The sequence below is a fragment of the Diadema setosum genome, chromosome 2, assembly GCF_964275005.1.
Source record: "Diadema setosum chromosome 2, eeDiaSeto1, whole genome shotgun sequence".
In the NCBI taxonomy this organism is placed as follows: Eukaryota; Metazoa; Echinodermata; class Echinoidea; order Diadematoida; family Diadematidae; genus Diadema; species Diadema setosum.
Genome location: NC_092686.1, coordinates 34,541,912 through 34,559,252, shown reverse-complemented (window position 1 = coordinate 34,559,252; position 17,341 = coordinate 34,541,912). Strand labels below are relative to the sequence as shown.

The window sequence follows — 17,341 nt, the reverse complement described above, 5'->3', positions numbered from 1 at the left end:
TTCCATAATACATGTAGAACACTCCTATTGTTTGCTGTAATTCCTCGGGCCATTACCACGTATAAGTGTAAAAAAAAAAATACTTGTGGGAAATGGTTTATGACCGAATCAAAATGCACAACATAAACAGTGACAAAGGGGAATTAAACACCAAAATACATGTGGATTCAGTGAATGCAGCAATATTAGTAGAACGCATCATTGAAAGTTTTAGGAAAATCTGACATTCCGTTCAAAAGTTATGACTTTTTGAGATTTGGTGACGAGAGCGCTGAATAAGAAGACTACTACAGATCACAATACATTTGGGGTTAAGGTGTACATGTACAAGCGATAAAAATCACTTATTTAGATAATTAAACCAATGATATTCAGTTCTTTTCCACGCATTGTTGTGAGGTTGTTTGTCGTTTGCTGTTGTTGTAGTTTTCAGTATTTTTCTTCCTGTTTTTCTTCTCTTGCTAACCGGTGAAGTCAAAGCTATATACAAAATTGGAACGACTAATTCAATACTGTATGCTACTATACACAATACATTTTTGTATGTGTGTCTATTATTGAAACTCCGCTGCATCTCGCTTTCAAGATTTTTAGGTCAAGTTTTCTTATATACATTTCCACAGCTTCGTGATGATGAACAGGAAATATTTGGTGAAATCCCTATTGACCGAAGGTCCGTTAGACCGAAGATTTCATTGAATTCCATAGTAAAATATTCCACTCAATTTGTGGCAAACACACACGGAAAGCATCCCTATGACACACAGTCAAAAGCTTCATGAAAGAATCTATACAGTGCATGTCATTTAGTTAGTATAATAGTTTTCCTTCAAGCTTATACAAACATAGATTAATACACATATACACATACACACACATGCATCCCAATTTATACTCCCACCACACATGCTTACACACACACACACACACACACACACACACAAACACACAGAAATACGCTCACACAAACATACACACGCACACACATTCACATGCATGGTATAGTATTTCAAAAAAGAACTGGGGCATTTTACATAATCTAGTGCACGTCGGTCTATGGGACCTTCCAGGTCTATATAAGGCTGCAACCAAATATTACCCTTTTAATTGTGAAATAGAATATTATCATTTTTAAATTGTAGGAAGCCACTAGTGCTATACCTCTATCAACAACATCGCAACGATTTGACGCTGAGAATAATCATGTTTTCTTTTTTCTTCCAGTCAATGGGAAACTTGTGAGAGCATAATGGATCTACCTAGTCTGATTTACAAATGCGACTGACCAACATCAATGCTTGGATATTATAGATTGAAAGCTATATTCACAGTCTTTTCGATTCTAATGACCTTGTCACTGTTTGGACTACATATTTCCCTCAGTATACATCCGAGTCCGCTTGAACAAAGCAATTTGCATATTTACGTACCTGCAACAAGACAACGGAAACAAAGAATTCAAGAACATATTGTGGAAAACGCTTAGACAAAATTTTGAAGGCTAAGCGAGTTCTTCCTCTTCATATAAAAGGCATGGGTAAATCTTAAAGATCCTTCATCTTCTGTTAACAACTGGTATTTGATGCATGACCGCATTGTTACATGTTTGATAAAAATGAACCCAGGCAGTCAAGACAAACTGAAGGTACCAGATTTGCTCATGTTGAGACGGGTTAATGAACTTCCAGCAATAACCACGTCCTCTATGTACCTAAGTAACGATGACGACATCTCATTTTACACTACATTTTCCTTTCGTCGAGTAACCATGACGACATATAAATGCTCTGAAGAATGCTTCTCTTCCTGCGTATAAACCACTGGCGATACGTATAGGCCTTCCTACCAGTCATTTCTGTATTGTATGCATTTTCCGTATAGCTACCATGACAATACTAGTCAAATTTCTCGATTTCTCGACTGCACCTCCCCCCCCCCCCTTGAGAGATCACGAAGATATCAGTTAGTTTTCAAGTCCATCACTTTTTTCGTCAGTAACCATGACGACATCAGTCTTACCAACGATGGCTGCTACTGTCCCGTCTGATGCCACCGCGACAGCATTGCGAACGAGTTCTTGCGACTCCCCAGTGATGTCTCTGAAAAGCGTGGCCATAAACACTCCATCCAGGCTGAAGACGTCCAAAGTGTATTCTGTGCCCTCACGGTGCAGGACGAAAATCTTGTCATCCTCGCTACAAGCTACCCGTATGTCCTGTGAGCTGATGCCCCGAACTCCACTGCGGCTATGACAGATTTCAATCGTACGGAGCACTTTACCCTCGACATCGATAACAGAGACCGAGGATGGCTCGTGGACGATGACGAGTCTTTCGGGAGAGCCCGGACAGACAGCGATTCCAGTCGGACATATTTCACCTGTTGAAATTGATCTAATATTGCTTCTCCCCGGTGAAAACACAGCAATCGCACTGACCTCAGAATTCATGAAATATATGTTCATGGATGCCCTGTCGACTGCCATGTCAGTACAATGTCCAAGACGAATATTGTTTTGCCTTGTGATAGCACGATCGAAAGAAATAGGTCTTTGAGGGGGACAGTACAATAGCTCGATGAAGCTGACTGTTTGTCTATTATTATCATAAACTACCATCGTATTATTGGGCAAAATTGCAAACAGGTATAGTGTTGCACTTGCTTCGGTGTTCACATTATGTTCCTGCGCCGCCTTACCAAGGTGTGACTTCGCCGGCTGATGACCAAAGAAGCTATCAGAGCCCATCGGCTGACCTAAATTAAACCCCGTGTTCGGTTGTGGATTAACAATTGATTGAAACCCACTTTTCCGAAAAAGCCGGATAGGATTACCGCAAGTCCATTGCTCTCCTGATAACCCAAGTGTGTGCTCTACTGGTGACAACCGAACGAGATTTGCAACACTGACGCTTCTGTTCATCTCGAACACTGCTGACACTTTTTCGGGTTGGTGGGAGCACACACCAAGCAGAGTTGGTACCTGTAGGGACGAACGAAGGACGCGTAATCTCGAAAGTACAAGGCGTATAGAAGGACACAATCGTTTGTCGTCGTTCACGAGCTCCATCCTGAAACTCTTCATCCTCTCCTCGATGCTACAAAGATCTTTTTCAGTGGAATCATTTGACTTCATGCTGGCCACGGCATTCTGGAGTGATGCATACATTGCTGTCAATTCAATGTCATCGTCCGTGGTAGCCACTTGGTCAACAACCTTGCGGATGTTCCTTGTAGCTTTCAGAGCCAACTCATTGTTCTCTCGAATGCCCTGTATTTGTTGGAGATTCTTGTTTTTCACAGTCTCGACGTGATTGACTAATGTCTGCCTGATGGTCTCAATTTCAGCTTCTATCTTCTTGGTGATGTCAGCACATTTGGATTCCACGAGGTTTCTAACTCTACCAATTGTCAGTGAGTGTGTTTCAAGATCCTTCTGATTGGATTCAGTCTTTTTCTTTAATTCCAAGACATCTTTCCGCAGTTCTGGCATAATTTCCTTTAGGTACATAAACTCGTGGCCATCTGCTTTGCTGTGATCGAGAATCGTGCAATCAGAGCAGATTGGAGTACTGCAAGATTTGCAGAAAAATTTCAGCATTTCTTTATGTTGCTGGCAAACTGCCTCATGTTTCCTGGTAGCCAACTTGCTCTTTCCACTCGTTACTTCATGCAAAGGGAACACATCGTGATTTCGACAAACAGGCATCTTTCCATGGAAATCTAAACATACTTTACACATGACATGATCGCAATCCTGACAGTAGGACAAAGTGTCCTTTGATTGGCAAAGCGAACACTCTTGTCCCACTGAGCTGAGTTTTGCTCTTCTCTTTTCCTCCTCCTCCAGCGCATTCAGAAGTTTGTTAGCACGAAAATCCGCCCTCAGTCCAGCCACACCCGAGCTTGGTAGAACCGTGGGCTCTCGACAGGTCGGGCAATGGAGACACTGATCTGATGTCAAGTTGCTGTTCACGCATTTCTGCAAACAGTGGAGGCAGAAACTATGAAGACATGTCAGAATCCGCGGGAAGGTAAGTTTTTCCAAACACACGCCGCATTCTAGCTCTTCCCGAATGGCGTCATCAAACCCTGAATTCTTCGATTGCGCCATTTTTTGATCGTTGCAGAAGGCTTCCGTTGCATCAAGATGGGAGTAAAACAAAGATGAAAACGTGCAGCACAAATTGGTGAACGCGTATGTAAGAGGAAATACATTACGTCCCGACGCTTTCCCGATACAAACTCAGATAAACAAGCAGCTTATCAAGTTCCAATGTTCATTCTTGTCTCGAGAGCTGCCTTTTTGTGAGAGCCCCATTTGGCAGATGAGCAGTAAAGTCAATAAGTGGAGTTGTAACGTAGACCGTATACAATCGTGCAGGAAATTTGTCCTGGATTCTATTACAACGGTCGTTTACACAAGGTGAAGACGACTTTTTTTAAAGAGAGTAAAATAAAACAGCTAGGAATCGTGTTCACATAAAAAGTAATGGATATTCATTAGTTTGGGATGCAAATAAAGTTATGCAAGCTTGCATGCAAGCGCATTGCGTAGATATTCATATCATTTCTGTTGAGGGTTAATATGGTCAATTATTAACTCATTAATGTGACCGTTAAAACATTAAAGGGGATGGCTAGTAACTGATCAGTGGAAATCAGTGGGAATGCTGGGGGATGATTGTTCCAATCCTTGTGGGATTCATTTAAGAGTACATTATATATCTATTGTTGTGTGAAAATTATTTGCTTCAGAATGGTCTCGGATTCAAGTACGTGTAATGTACAAAATATGAGGCGATGACACCTAGTTTATCTTTTTTACATGATGTGATCTTGACCAAAATCATTATTTCCTGAAGAAAAAAAAAACCGCGGTACTTTATATCTTAAAAACTTTTATTTTTCTGACTTGAATGAAAGTTTTACTACATTCATTTTTGTGACTTTTTCGCAACAGTCAACTGGGAAATGGAGCGGAGTTCATTTGTATGGACAAATTAAATCTCTGTATGCAAGGAGGCATGGTAACGGGCGTTAATCGTTAGAGTAACAATGATGACGATGTCAGTCCTGTCAATAATGGCTGCTATCATCCCATCTCGATACTACCGCGACGTCAATTACGAACGAGCTTCTGTGACTCAATAGCGTCCATATACTAGTATGCATCTCATAATGTCTCTTCTTTATGTCTCCCTTATCCAGGGAAGCCTCTTCAGTGTTGTCACTGCTCTACCAGAGGGCTCTGCCACTAGTATTACCCTAGCGTTGCCAGGTACCCATTTATACACACCTGCGTCGAGAGGGATGTAGTGGGTAAAAACATCTTGTCCAAGGACGTAAGGGTGGGCGGGAATCGAACTCGGGTCCTCCGATTAGAAGTCGAGAGTCTTATCCACTTTGCCACAGCAGCCCCACATCTCATCCGGTCTGAAAACGTCTATCTACACTTTCAGCATTTCGAATGTGAAAAGGGAGTTCGTTCCAAGAGATGGAGCAACGACAGGAAATACCTTTTCCCAACGGCTACAGGTGTGGGGACCATGTGATCATAATGTAGAGTGGAGGAAGAACGGAGAGATCGGGTAGAAGTGGGGGAGCGGAGGGGGGAAAAAAATCAAGTCTTTGAGATAAGATAGGGCAACTCTGTTACATAATTATTATCTTATAAACAAACAATAACAAGGATAGATGGATGAAAGGGGAGCCATTGAAGTACATTTTAATGCGGCCAGATCTTTTTGTTAAGGTCACAAGCCCAGCAGCTGTACTGCTGAAATGCATTTTTGTTAAGTGATCTTTGACGGACACTTTCCATTCTGAACCTCCTCATCCTTCTCTGGATGCCGCATGGATCATGTTGACTTCATATGGTACACGGCGTTCTGAAAGGATGCATACACTGCTGTCAGTTCAAAGTCAACGTCCGTAGCCACCTGATCAACCACCCTGCTTGTTTCCGAGATTTCCGCCTCTCGCTATACGTAGTCGTTGTACGTGGCTTTGACATCTGCCAGATGTTATGAAGCTTCCATCAGCTTGGAGATTGTCAGCGTATTTCCACCTACTATAATGATAATAATACAGTGCTTGCGTTTCCAGATTCCTCTGCTTACGATACAAGGAAACCATGAGTAGACCTCCCGTAATGCAGTTCAAATCTGTCATTTTCACAAACGCTGGAATATCTTTAAAAGTATTTTTGTACGTGACTTTGCTTGAATGTATTGTCTAAGAACAACCCACTGAAGTTGGAAGGCATAAAGAAATCTTAGTACAAAAAACGAACAACACGGAAATACACTGTACTTCAAAGTTTCATTAAATATAGCCATTAACGACGATGTAAATTACATGAAAGAGCCTCTTATGAGCATGACTACATGACCATCTAACAACGAACAAGAATGTTACGGTAAATCTTTATGCAAATTTAATGCTACTGAAAGAAAACACAGACACACAAAATTTCCATGCAATTTCCTAGCTTTCTTATTATTGAGGAAGCAGGCAACCTTGAATGTAACACTTGAGACAACGCCAGAGTTCCAAAGTTCAGTCTGATGCAGTAGACAAGATAATGAGACATGACTGTTTTCGCCAATTCATTGGGACTGCCATAGGCCATACATATACACACCGTGCGTACATACAGCTGGTATACACAGAGTTAGTCTGGATTTTATTGCGATTGCATGATAGAAGAATTACAAAAAATAAAAACAACTTAATTTTATAAAACCATATCTTACATCTCACATTGCCTCGTATGCAGTGAGCTAAATCCACAAGGGAGTTGATATCTCTCCATGCAAGGTACTAGATAAACATATCATTTTTTTTTTTTTTTTTTCGGCCTGTACAATATACTCCACTTCGGAACAAATTTTTCAATTTGCCACTACATCTGACTTTTACAAATCTTATGATCGATTCACAAGAATTGCACTTTAGTGAAAATTAAGAAATCCATGTAGCTGAAACGATCACACATGCACACACGAACATACAACAGGACATCACTACTTCATGTGCATGCTCATTGACTATGGATAAGAGTTGTGTCAATTTTTTTTTTTTTTATTGTCAGTTTTCAACTACAGTGTATTCTATTATAGCTACAGTGTATTATATCACAAACTATGCTGGAAGGATTGTTGTTTGTCTTATTTATTCCCTGCCCATTTAACCAGTTGAATATGAGCACTTCCAATTTTGCCTTGCATGTAATTATGCTACCATAATTGAGTTGCTGCAAGTATATACCATGCTCCCTCTCCAATGCAGAAAGTGTTAAAAAAAAAAACAAAAACAAAAACAGGAAATGGAGATCCACTCTCAACATGCATCCACTACTGATACCAATGAGTACATAACAGAAACCATTCATTTCAAATCATACTATGCACATACATTGTACAATAACTATTCTGTTGACTTTGACTTAATACAGAACATGTACAAAATTTCACCTAGCTATGTAGTAGAATGACCCTGATAAAACCACATACTAGTAATATCAAATTGCAACACGAATTGCATAGAATGGAGAATCTCGTTACATCAAACATACATAATTTTCGTCAGATTTCTGCACTTTCAGAAGCACAATTCATCAACATGAATATTGCAAAAATTGCACATAATGAGCTATAAAGTATCACACAGTAGCTAGTACAATATTCCCTACAGCAGTGGAGAGATCACTTCCTCTTCATATGAAAGCTCATTGGTTCAAATCTTGGAATGAAGGCAGCATCAAAAGTTTGTTATTATTACTATTATTATTATTATCATTATCATTATTACTGTAAAACATGATATATTCGCGGCATGAATTTTTTCACGAATTGGAACCGGCAGCCTTTTTCGTGGCATGAAATTTTCGCAAAGTGCCATTGACGTTCAATGCATAATAGTGTAAACAAGGACTTTCGCGTGCATTTTAATGTCGCGAATCTTGGCGCTCGCGAAGTTCACGAAATTAAAGTGCACGCGAAAATTCCTCGTTTTACAGTATCATTACTATCATTATTATTAATAATATTATTATTATTATTATCATTATTATTATTATTATTATTATTATTATTATTATTATTATTATTATTTATTATTATTATTATTGGAAGAACAGTAAATGTACAGACTTTTCTCAAATACAGGCTTGTAAAACTGTTTTGTGCAGTTAATAGTCATTCTTGTCAGAAAGCATACTGCTGCACAATAAATGACAGTTATTGTAAAACAAAATAAAAATAGTCTGGTTTCTGCTCTACATTATTGCCTCACAAGGGATAGACTTGATGGAGATAGCTTTTGATTTTTGGTGTCAGGGGATGATGTTGGTGGTGTTTTTGCCTCCCCCCTTTTTTTGGGGGGGGGGGGGAAGAGTTTTCCTCAGAAGACTTCAAAAAATATTGCCCCTTGCTGAAACCACATAGCATAAAGGGATGGTACAGTGTATAGTTTTGATACAGATATGGATGCAGGTTTCCAACAATTTTTGGGTGTGTGTTTGTGAGATAATGAGAAACCTCTTATGAAATATGAATGAACATGTAATTCAAAGAGGAATTAACAGTTATTCAGTGAAAATTGGTATTGAAATAGCCGAGATATCAACAAAAAAAAAGCAATCCTAATAAAATGTGACAAGCCACGACTTTTATCACAGGATCTCTTTGTTTAACATGTAACTTATTTTTGGATATCTCAGTGATTTCAATACCGATTTTCATCAAATAAAATCTCAATTCCCCTTTTAGAATTGTATGCTCTTTAACATTTCATAGAGTGCTTTTTAGATATCTCACAAAATGTTCAAAGCTAAATCCTCACCTCAACCAATACTGTACAGTCCCTGTAAGTACATAGTATACATGTAAGATTCAATCAAGCACAGTCAAATATATAGTTTATGCAAACATGGTAAGGTTTCTGTCTCACATACAATTACCATACCATAATCCATCTCAAAGTCTAAAGACGGAAATATGACAATGCTCCAAAACTATTGCATTCACAGGTTTGGTTAGCTTTGCCAAAATGTAGTGTTATTTTGACTTCACATGGATACTCATTGCACGTCAACAAGAGTCCTTGAGAAACTGGCATTCTGAATTAGAATGTCACACTGTACTGTCACACAGGCTTATTTCCTTCAGCAATGAAAGTACCTCTACATTGCTCTAGTAAAATCACACATATTCAAACATCTCCAAATTTGTCATTTAATTAGGAATATTGTACCTTCTGCGATGAATACATTTTTTTCCAGATTTAAAAGGAGAGCTAAAACTTCATCACTTCATTCCATGTTAATGAACTGAGCAGTATATAGAATATTTTGATGTGATTGATGACTGTTGGCAAATATTTACATTTGATGTCCTGCAGTCTGTATCACTTCAAATTTATTTGTATAGATGTGAGTTGAGTCTTCACTTATCGAGAATTTCTTTCTCTCTACAGGTTAAATGTATAGGATATTGGACTGAGTTTTAGGGGTTTGTGTTTAATGACCAATGCCTTTCAAGCTGAACATTGAGGTACAACATATATATGGTAACATACCCTGCATTCATTGTTGCATTAAGAACTACTTCATCTACTAGTAGTAACTCATAATATCTGTATCCACCACAACAGCAACTTGAAATCCTGAGAGTTACTGGTAACTGATTACTGATGTCTACTACAGTCAACCTTGCCTTAGTCAAATCTATCTGGGCTGAAGAAATAGCTTTGACTTAGAGAAAATTTGACCTATGAGGGGATTAAACTCAATAGAATATAAAGAGAAGAGGACTTGAAAAGACCTTTGACTTAGGCGATTATTCGACTAATGCGAGATGGATTTAAGCAAGGTTGACTGTAGTTGTAAATAAGTGGTGTCCAGTTGTCTTTGCAAAATATAATATCAGGTAGTACGTGTTCTCTTTCTTGTTGTTAGCTTGATGGCTGTTTTTTGTTTGTTTGTGCATATTGTTTTTTCTACTCCCCCCGTTAGAGATCATAGCTCATCTCGCTCCACCTGCTTGCGGGCAGAGGCCATCAGTTGACTCCAGAAGGCCACCTTGTCGGGTTTAAGGTTCTGGGCCAGCTCAGACTGCATATCCAGCTTCATGTAGGCCTTCTCCTGAACGGTGTATCGCCTCCATAGGGGCAAGTCTGGATTGTCCCCTTCCCCATTGGGATTGCTGAAGGGGGGAAGAAAAAATAATCAAGATGTGAAATTAATTTCAATGGCAATCTTGGGTAAATGTAATGCGTTCATGCAGCTGTGCACTGGAGTTACAGTGTACATGTACTTCCTTTTGAAAAGGCATCTTAACAAAACTCTAATGCTAATGCTAATGTACTGAATAAATGTGACTTCCTTTTTTTCTACTTTGCACCCTGGCATCAAGGACAGTATGAATACTGCAGCTTATAACTTATTTAGTTTGCATCCATATAACTTATATGATTTACTTCGGCACATTCAAATCGCTCATACTCTGTTTCTTCCTGTGAAATAAATGTCAGTACTACAATGCACCTGAATTACATAATTTACAAAGTCTGCTGTGAAATTCATATTGTTCTTTTTAAGGCAAAGATATCTTTTTCTTGTGCACTTTCAAATTCTTGCATAAATCACTTCAGTTACTCATGAAGTACTGCTGAAGAGTCTCACCCAGTTTTAGCAAAGTTGGCCCAGTAAGTCATCAGGGAGAGGCTGAGAGCCCTCTCGTCTGTCGTGAAGGACATTTGACCCAGCCGGTCTTCCTCCAGGAAAGGAGAGCCAAAGACCAGTGCCTCTTCATCCCCGTGGTCAGCCTTGACCCACTCAGGGGCTGGGGAGTACGACAATCGATGCTGGTATTCGTAGAAGTACACCTTCCCACCAACCCCTGGCAAAAGGACGAGGGGAACAATCGGTAAATTTTGATTGCAATCAAGATTGGCTGTGCTGCAGAGAACATCATGCTCTCTATGTTGGGTCTGTTTGTCATTGTTATTACCACTACTAAACTCTCCAAACAAAAGGTTCAAGGTTCCAGTAAGGTCATTTGAACTTCACAGCCATATATTGGGAAATCTGAGAAACATTTTCAGACCTTCATACGTTTTTTTTTTTTTTTCAGTTTTAATGTCAAAACTGTTAGAAAGTATATCCACACACTTGCCCACTTAACAACAGTACTTTTTCATTCTCTACCTCTATTTAAAATTGTCAGATAAATCCCAAGGCTAAAATAAAAGATGAAAATGAAAAAGCACTTAAATATAGGATTGTGTTCTCTGAAGTAATGTTTAGTTTAGATGAATAGTTACCATGCACACAATAATCAAGGAAGATGTTTATAAACAGCCCTTCACATGCTGGGATGTTAACCCATTGAGGACGAGCCACGAGTTTACTAGGCAAGTGTCCATGGGAAATGCATGTTGCAGCAAAATCAGCCCATCCTCATGGGGCTAAGTATGCATGTTCCTTTTTAATACGCCAGTACTATGAATACAGATGTTCACAAACAAGATATAGATTTCAATAGAGGTAATAATTTCTAAAAGCTCTCTATATAAGAGTTTCAAATATGGAACAAAAGAGGAATAATGTTTGTAAATGCCTCTATTGTAAATGACAGTAACAGGGGCGGATCCAGGAATTCTGTAAAGGGGGGGGGGGGCGTGACTAATATTTCTGGTGCCACTTCCGGGTTTCAATTCATTTTTTTTGTTTTTATTTTCTTTGCTTTTAACGAAAATTAAAGGGGGGCGTGCGCTGGTTGCGCCCCCCTCTGGATCCGCCACTGAAGTAATGAGGGACTAACATGGGGTGGTAAGGCTGGCCAAGGTTGGATTATTCAAGAATTCCCCCTAAGAAATTGTGTGCTGCTTTATCACTTATCTTTTGTAAGAGTACACAAACAGCCGAAGAATCCTGGCTGGAGTCAACTGTTATCAAGGAGCTTCCTTGCTGTTATCAATGAGCATAAGCTTTGATGCACATATACGCTGACAGGCACTATTTGTGGTTTTTGCACATATCCCGGTGGGCAACGATATACAAATAGTGAATGGTCACGAGTGCAGTACAGTGGACTCCCGTTATAACGAAGTCTCGGGACCGGCGGTTTTCTTTCATTTATCGGAAATTCGTTATAACCGAACAAATAAACAAAAGAAATACATAGAGTGGATGACATTGCAGCCCAAATTTTTACTTCGTTATGACCGGAATTTCGTTATAACCGTGTTCGTTATAACGGGAGTGCACTGTAGTACAAGATTTCGCACAAGGTGAAAGATAGAGGCGCTTTATTCAACGAGGTGAAGCCGAGTTGAATCGTGCGCCTCATCTTTCCCTGAGTGCGAAATCTTGTTCCATTGCATGAGTAAAGACCATACACTACTTTTTTTTTATACAACACCTCGGACGTCAATGGATGTAGTCCACACAGATTCTTAATTTTAGCACAGAAATGGCAACCATTTTTGTGATGACGGCGAATGAGTAGCTGCACAGTCACAGTCAGCCGTCATTAATGAATAGTACGTATGTACGCAAAACTGATCAGTTGAAGCTGCTCACAAAAATGAGTGACAAAAGTACGCACTTGCAAGCGGGCTTGTAATTGTCGAGTGCACACGGCAAATGTTTGTTTATTGTGACATCAGAGCCGTGCAATGGAAAACATGTGCTATCCATTTTTGCTCAAACAAAATTGCAAAGCTGATAGCCACAGTGTGCGATGCTACTTCTAACTGAATGTAACGTGATGACAATCGACCAATCAGATAGCTACATTCTTTTTAGGTGTTGTAAAAGATTGATTCAATCAGGCCACCCACATCTCCCCACGCTACCAGGGTGGTGTTTCACCAAGTTGTTATAAGGCTAAGAACAACTTTAAGAACAACTGGCGATCAAGTTTTGCGCTGAATTATTGAAATTCTGATAAGTATAGCAAATCAGAACGTGTTCCAGTCGTTCTTAAGTCATTCGTAACTTTGAGAACAGCTTTATGAAACACCCCCTAGATCTTTAATCAGAGATAACTTCATCTGGTTCCTCTTGGCCTCTGCCTAGTAGGCTACAATAAATCAAAGCCTGCTGAAGTTAACCTGTAAATACATCAGCCAGTGTCACAGCCGGCACAAGGTACACACAGTCTCCGAGCACTTCCGTTAGTATTTGCAGAGCGCTTTCATCGGTCACACCCTGCCTGCCTCCATACAGGTGTTCCACCCCCTCAATGATCTCACTCATGTCTCCTGGCATGAACTTATTGAACTGCAATCATAAGAGAATATTCATTTTATTTGGCTAGTTTTTATATAATTATAATGCATTGTATACCTAATATCTATTTCTCTAAACAAAAATTTGCACAAGAAATTGTCACTCTATGAAAAATTTTCTAGCAAAAGCATTCAGAAACTTAAAAAAAAAACAAAAAACAAAAAACAAAAAAAACCTGTTCTGAATGTTACTTTTCATGTGTGTTTTGATGTAAACCTCAATACACAAACTACCAAGGAAATAGTGTATTTACATTTAAAGTTCCAACCTACATTTGTCTCATCAGGTTTGTTTGTTTGTAATTTGTTTGTTTGTTTGTTTGTTTGTTTTTGTCGTTACACTGACATATACTTATATAACAGATCACAATACTTGTATATATACACACATATCACATGCAATTTACAAGCAGATTTAGCATCAAATTTAGTGGTAAAATAAATGGGTCATTACTTAAAGTGAACTGCCCCTGTAGACAGAAAGTTAACCTATGCACTTTTTGCAAGTTCCAATGATTATGAACTGGGTTGAAAAGAATGGCAGGTGGTTCTTTCCATGTTATCAAATGCTGAAAATATCACGTAATTGTGATACAGATTAACTGGCTCTGTCTTTGAAGACAACTTTCTCACTGATAAATGCATTTAAGTATAATTAATGGAAGTGGGAAGAGAGAGAAAGCTTCAACAGCCCTTTGTATGGTACCTCATACTGAAGCATTAGCCTGAAGGCTTTGGCACTGAAGTGCTTGAAGACATCACCCGACAATCGGTGAGCCAAGTTGTTGAATCCTCCCTCGTGGTTGTTAACCCCTAGCAGCAGTTGCGGTTGAGGATTAAAGTGTCCCCTCATGAGGGCCACTACAGGGTCCTCGTCGATGAATAGGCCATCCACTACAGGGCTGAACGGCATGGCTGGTATATCTGGTGCTTCCATGTTGACAGCAAGGATCTCCTCTGGAGATTTGGAGCGCAGACACTCCACAATGGCTCTGCTGCTGGATGTTGGGCATTGCAGCCTTTCTGCCAGTCTCTTGGCAACATGAAGCGGCTGCTGTGACATCATGATGGGACTGTGGGCCACGCCACTCTGACTTATGGCTCGGTGAAAGAAACCCTGAGAGAATGAGGACTGGAGGTGCAGTGCTACTGCTACTGCACCAGCTGACTCGCCAAAGATGGTGACCCGTTTGGGATCTCCGCCAAAACCTGCAATGTGATTGTGCACCCACTGCAGGACCATCTGTTGGTCAAGGAGTCCATAGTTGCCAAAGGCCGCTTCATCACCTGTGCTGAGGAAGCCCAGTGCACCCAACCTGTAGTTGGCTGCCACCAATACCACATCCTGGATTGCTGCAAAGGCAGTACCATCATAAAACCCACCACCACCATTAGTAAAGGCCCCACCATGATAAAAAACCATGACAGCCAGCTTGGCTGTGGGGTCCAGGGAAGGGGTATAGATGTCTAGATGGAGACAATTTTCACTGGAATCATTGGTAGGAAACGTCTGTGGGAATACCTCAGTCGTTTTGACCAGATCCTGGGGACAGAGTGGACCATGCTTTGTGGCATCATAATCTCCTGGAGGGAGCCGTTTGGTTACTGGTGGCATAAATCTCCTCATTCCCACTGGGGGCTCAGCATAGTAGATTCCCCTGAATGAGAAGACTGGCTTTGTACTTCCACTGAGAAAGAGATTGACTCCTTTGAAGGTTGTGTCTCTGATGTTGACTGTTGGGACATCACCTGCAAATGATACAAGAAAATTCATTGTGTACATGGTATTTCATATCTAAAGAGTATTGAGATGGCATTCGACATTTTATATCTGATGCAAATGATCTAAATGCTATTTCACACAGAAAAGAAAAAAAAAAACAGTCTACAACAGTACACGATCAAAAAATATCTATTTGCACAAACTGAATAAGTTTGGTGTAAATATGTGGTGTATAATCATGTGGTGTAAATAAAAGAAACTGTTAACATACCTTGAATAACAAACCTTGGAAGGACATGAAGTTGTACCAAATTTATGCTTCAAATTAAGTACTGAATGGTAGGCACTGTGCAGAAGATGTATAGCATGGACAGGAGAATCTCTTCAGGGCTACATATGTTCTTGTTCTGGCACCAGAATCTCTCTAGATTAGACTTTAAACAGTTCACTGATGGGCTTTCAATAATTGATGGTACAAGCTTGTAGCTTATTCCACTTGTTAATTATATTTCTGACAGATGGAGCACTGTCTCACTGTAGATTTAACAGTTCTTCAGTACTGTTATCTTGAATTGGTGTCCACATGTTGTGTCCGATTCAGAGATGGACTAATTAGAAATCTTTTGGAGTGGCCTACTGATGAACAACACATTAGCTCTTTTGTAACCACTTTATCTCACCATGTCATTGCAAAGGCTTACAAATCACTATATCGGAAACTTAGACAGGAGACAACTCAAGTTCAACTTCAAACCCAGTTACCCCCGCCATACACACACACACACACACACACACAGATAGCATAGATGCCAAGTTCAAAAAAATTTTATGAGTGAGATTTTCATGACTCAGCATCTCAGGGTGCGCGCATGTGCATGAGCGAGGGAGCGAAGCAACCGAGCGAGGGGAGGGTGTGGGATCCTATGGGAGGGGGGTGTCCGCCCTCCCACAGTTGGGAGCTTTTTCAATTTTTAGCTCTTTTTTTTTTTTTTTACTATTTTTAACTTATTTTGAAAGACAAAAGGAAAACATGCCTTCCATTGCAACTCTCACTTTAATCCTTTAAGCTATGCTCCCAATGCGTGAGAAAAATGGGTGTCATGCGTGAGATCGTGAGACAGACCCTAAATGCTTGACATCTCACTCACAATGTGTGAGACTTGGTAGCTCTGAGATAGAGTGTCTATAAAATTTAGATCTATAGTGTCAATTACGAATGCTGTGAATATGAATCATCATCATCTGCTCTGGTGGCGATAAAGTTAAAAATACTCTTAAAGGGTTTTACTTAGTCTTGTCATGTGTAGGTAAACGTTTAATTTATACAGCTTTTACAATGGCAATGCAGCTCCCCAGCCGCTACACTTGCTACTCGCTAGTACGTAGGCTGGCTAGAGTAGTAGAATCTAGGTACGGTATATTCTAGTTGAAGCTACGTTGGTGCTAACCCCGAGGCAAACGCAGTTGTACGCAGTTAAAACTATACTGTGGGAGCGCTCGTTCGGGCTGGTCGCAGTACACGGTGTCGGTGGTGCACGGTACAACGCGTCAAATATTACCAACACACAGTGTGACGTCTGGGACTGAACTTAAGCAAACCACGAACGAACAGAATTCCCCTTTAGCTTTCATTGAAGCGATAAGCAAAATGTGATATTATCAGAGGATACCGAAGTAATCTTCCTCTACAAAGAAGTGCAGGCCACTTACCGCATATCCCAACTTTCAAAATTGCAACGAACAGTGCGAGCGTAAAATACATCTTTCAAGCTCGGTCATTCACGCACATACTAGTAAGTAAGTTTCATTGAGCAAATGATGCACGTGAATTATTATGTAATCTTCGCATCTCGCTACAGTACTGCCGTGGTCAATCTGACACGCCCCCTCGACTCTCATGAAGTGCGAGATTTTATACCGGCGGGCAGCCGGCAATGTAGCAAGTGGATACACGCTTTTCCTTTACATTTCATGCCCGGCGGACCTTTTCTTTTCTTTTTTTTTAAACCCCGGAAGTGTGTACTGTGAGTGGCACTAGTTAGAAAGAAATACAACTTGTAGATAGAAACCTTGAACTTAAATGAAGTCTGAGCGCGACAAGGCTTAATTGTTTTTGCTGGTCAGGTGAAGAAATCCGAAAGTGGAAGGGAAAGATGAGCTGAAGACCTTTTTTTTTTTTCTTCTTCTTCTTCTTCTTCTTAAGTTCTTTTCTTTTTCTTTTTTTGGCTTGTTAGCTCATGAAACTCGTAAGTGCCCCTCCCCCCCCCCCCCCCACACACACACTTTTGAAAACGTGGCGCCGTTGCGTCGGTGCATTTACTA

General features: G+C 40.1%; 1 protein-coding gene across 1 annotated transcript; it reads right to left on the bottom strand.

The window, feature by feature from the left end:
• Positions 1-9,878: 9,878 nt before the first annotated feature.
• Positions 9,879-16,781, bottom strand: LOC140242111 (carboxylesterase 5A-like). The gene is made up of 5 exons (XM_072321877.1): positions 16,730-16,781; positions 14,003-15,045; positions 13,120-13,288; positions 10,685-10,901; positions 9,879-10,205 (listed from the first exon to the last, which is right to left on the bottom strand). The coding sequence occupies exons 1-5, from the start codon at positions 16,779-16,781 to the stop codon at positions 10,019-10,021; spliced, it is 1,668 nt and encodes a 555-aa protein (XP_072177978.1). The 3' UTR covers positions 9,879-10,018.
• Between the last annotated feature and the right edge of the window lie 560 nt (positions 16,782-17,341).